General features: G+C 40.6%; 1 protein-coding gene across 1 annotated transcript; it reads right to left on the reverse strand.

Moving 5' to 3' along the window:
* Nucleotides 1–384: 384 nt before the first annotated feature.
* On the reverse strand, nucleotides 385–929 carry LOC132106013 (gastrula zinc finger protein XlCGF7.1-like). Its single transcript, XM_059511596.1, has 2 exons — nucleotides 864–929; nucleotides 385–780 (listed from the first exon to the last, which is right to left on the reverse strand). Exons 1-2 carry the CDS (start codon nucleotides 927–929, stop codon nucleotides 385–387), a joined length of 462 nt encoding a protein of 153 aa, XP_059367579.1.
* Between the last annotated feature and the right edge of the window lie 1,866 nt (nucleotides 930–2,795).

The raw sequence follows: 2,795 nt of genomic DNA on the forward strand, positions 1-2,795 counted from the left end.
CTATGCAATTGTGTAGATTACTTTTATGACGGATGGATGCCTTTCTTTGACCTCAGTGCCATTACAACACCAGGTAGAGTCAGAACATGTTTTTAATGTTTGACCTGTAACAAAAACAACATAGATTATAACACAATAATATATGAGAGGTTTAAAGAGTATGGTAACACTTTGGCCTGCATCATATTTACATTTTTAATATCTGTCTCTCAAAGAAGAGTAGTTGAACACCCATGCTCGATATATAAAGTATGTGTTCTACAATACTGTACATCACATCTATGCTATGGAATAAAAGTGCTATTGAATCGACAGCTTTGCTTCTGTGTAAATGTGGAGGTGTCCACACTGAGGGCAGGTGTGAGGTGTCTCCTCCACACGGTTTCACGAGTGTTTCTTCATGTGGCAGTTGAAGTTGGCTTTACTTCTGAAGCTGCTGCCACACTGAACACAAACGAATGGTTTCTCCCCGGTGTGGATTCTCATGTGAGTCGACAGGTTTCCTTTCTGCGTGAAGCTCTTTCCACACTGAGGGCAGGTGTGAGGCTTCTCTCCGCTGTGAACTCTGCTGTGGCTCTTCAGGTCTTCTCTTCGGATGAAGCGTCTCCCACACGCTCTGCAGGAGTAGGGCTTCTCTCCGCTGTGAATCCTCAGGTGGATTTCAAGGCTTCGTTTCTCAGTGAAGCGGTTTCCACACTGTTGGCAGGAGTATGGGGTCTCTCCGGTGTGAACTTTCCTATGAAACGTGAGGCTTACTTTCTGCGTGAAGCTCTTTCCACACTGAGGGCAGGTGAAAGGTTTCTCTCCAGTGTGGATTCTCGTGTGGACTTTCAGGTTTTCTTTTTGTTTGAAACTCTTTCCACACTGTTGGCAGCTGAAGAGACTTCTAGCGCTTGTCTTTTTGGCTCTCGTCTGAGAAGAAACCTCATGTTGGGACTTTTCAGTCTGGGTTATGAAATCAGGATTGTCCTCATACTGAGTTTTCTCTTCCATTTCTTGCAGCATCAGGTCTAAGATGAAAAATACAAATAATAGTTAGCCTGAGTTTAAAGGCACAAAGCAAGAGGCATTAAAAATGTCAAATAAATACATAAAAACAAACCAGAAACACTGTCCTGCACAGCTTATTAAAACCCATAACGAATTTCTTTTCCTTTCAGATTTCTTTCTTTTTTTAGTGCCGCTTCCAGAATTTTTGATTATTTATGATGTTCATGGCCCCAGAATAATCTACTGTATGAATGTACAATACCAGTCAAAAGTTAGGGATCTGACAGATGTTTAATGTTTAGTATAAAACTTCATGAGAATGACCATTCTAGACTCTCAGATATGTTAACAGAAAAAGATGACGAGATAAGGTACCTAGAGAATGAATCCATTACTAATGAAGCGTCTATTTTAGAGGAAAACACTAAGAGAGATGAGAAAACCTTCTCATTAGATATGAGACAGATGGTGTATGATTCAATAATCAACCAAGTTCCCACTAAGAATATACCAGTACTCATCAGAAGGTTTGCTATGCGATTTGGAGTAAAGATTACAGCTGTTCCCCACAGAAATACTGTCGAGCAGATGGCCCTGGACCTACAAACCGAGAACCTTACATTAGGATTTGAAGCAACTACACAGGAAGGTGTTCAAATAAATAGCATACATCTTACAACTAAATCAAAGTGCTTTGTAGTAGCCATCGATCAGTTGCCCGGTGGCTGAACATGTGACAAGTTCTATTGATGAACTAAAGTTTATTCAGTTTTTTATTTCTGTGATTACCAAGACTGCCGTAACTCAAATGTTATGACAGACCGCGCAGTTGTAAACCACGCTGCAATCCAGAGAGTTTCAGAGTCGTGGGGCAAACATCATCGACACCATCGCCAGTTCATGGGCTGCACTGAAGACACTGGAGAATTCTAAGGGACATGTATTTGGCAAAGACTGTATGGCAGCAAATATTGTCCTCCAAATTAACAAACTTCGATGGGAAGGGAGACCCAAAGGGTTTCACTACTTTTCTTGAAGATGTCCATTTGCCCCGTTATCGTGGGAATCATCTCCTGTACTTTTTCACCTTTGTGGCAAATACATAGAGCATTATGAACTGTTCTGTTCTTGAGAACTGGGACAGTGTCATGTGGTGGATTGCTGTCTGGCTTGCACCGAGCTTCTAATGCCACCCTATGCTTCTCGTCATCTAGGAAGAGGGCTCAAAAAAACATCTAGTCGAGTACCTCGATGAACTGAAATATCCTAAAAAGATCATCTACTGGGACGTGAATTATCACCAAGGGCTGCCCTGAAGCGTCAAAAGAAGCATCAAAAGGAGCGAAAAGCTATTGAGAACAAACTTAAAGTGTTAGATGTGTCCCCGATCGAGAGTGAGTTTCCTGAGTCTGAAGAAAACTCAATTTCTGCTGTGACTGATATTCTCTCTGGTGCTTTAGTGGGCCGTAATATTTGTCGTGTATGGTTTAATAGTGGTTCTGGGGAGAACAGGACGTGCTGAGAAACTGAAAAAAAGAAAAGAGGAACTTTGACGTGTCGGTGTATGAATTAGCAGCAGACTTTATATGACAAGATCTAACATTATCCTAGAGCTGAAACGATTAATCAATGACTAATCAATTAGTAAAATAACCGTCAACTCAGAATTGTATTATTTTGAACCAGAATTATAATAAAAGTTTGTATTTTTGGACGAAAACCCTGTCTCTTTAGATCTTGTCTTGTAAACTAATCTCGATCTAATCTAATATGTAAGCAGAAGTAAAATTGATTTGTAGTTGTAG

This window comes from Carassius carassius, chromosome 26 (assembly GCF_963082965.1).
Source record: "Carassius carassius chromosome 26, fCarCar2.1, whole genome shotgun sequence".
Classification (NCBI taxonomy): domain Eukaryota; kingdom Metazoa; phylum Chordata; class Actinopteri; order Cypriniformes; family Cyprinidae; genus Carassius; species Carassius carassius.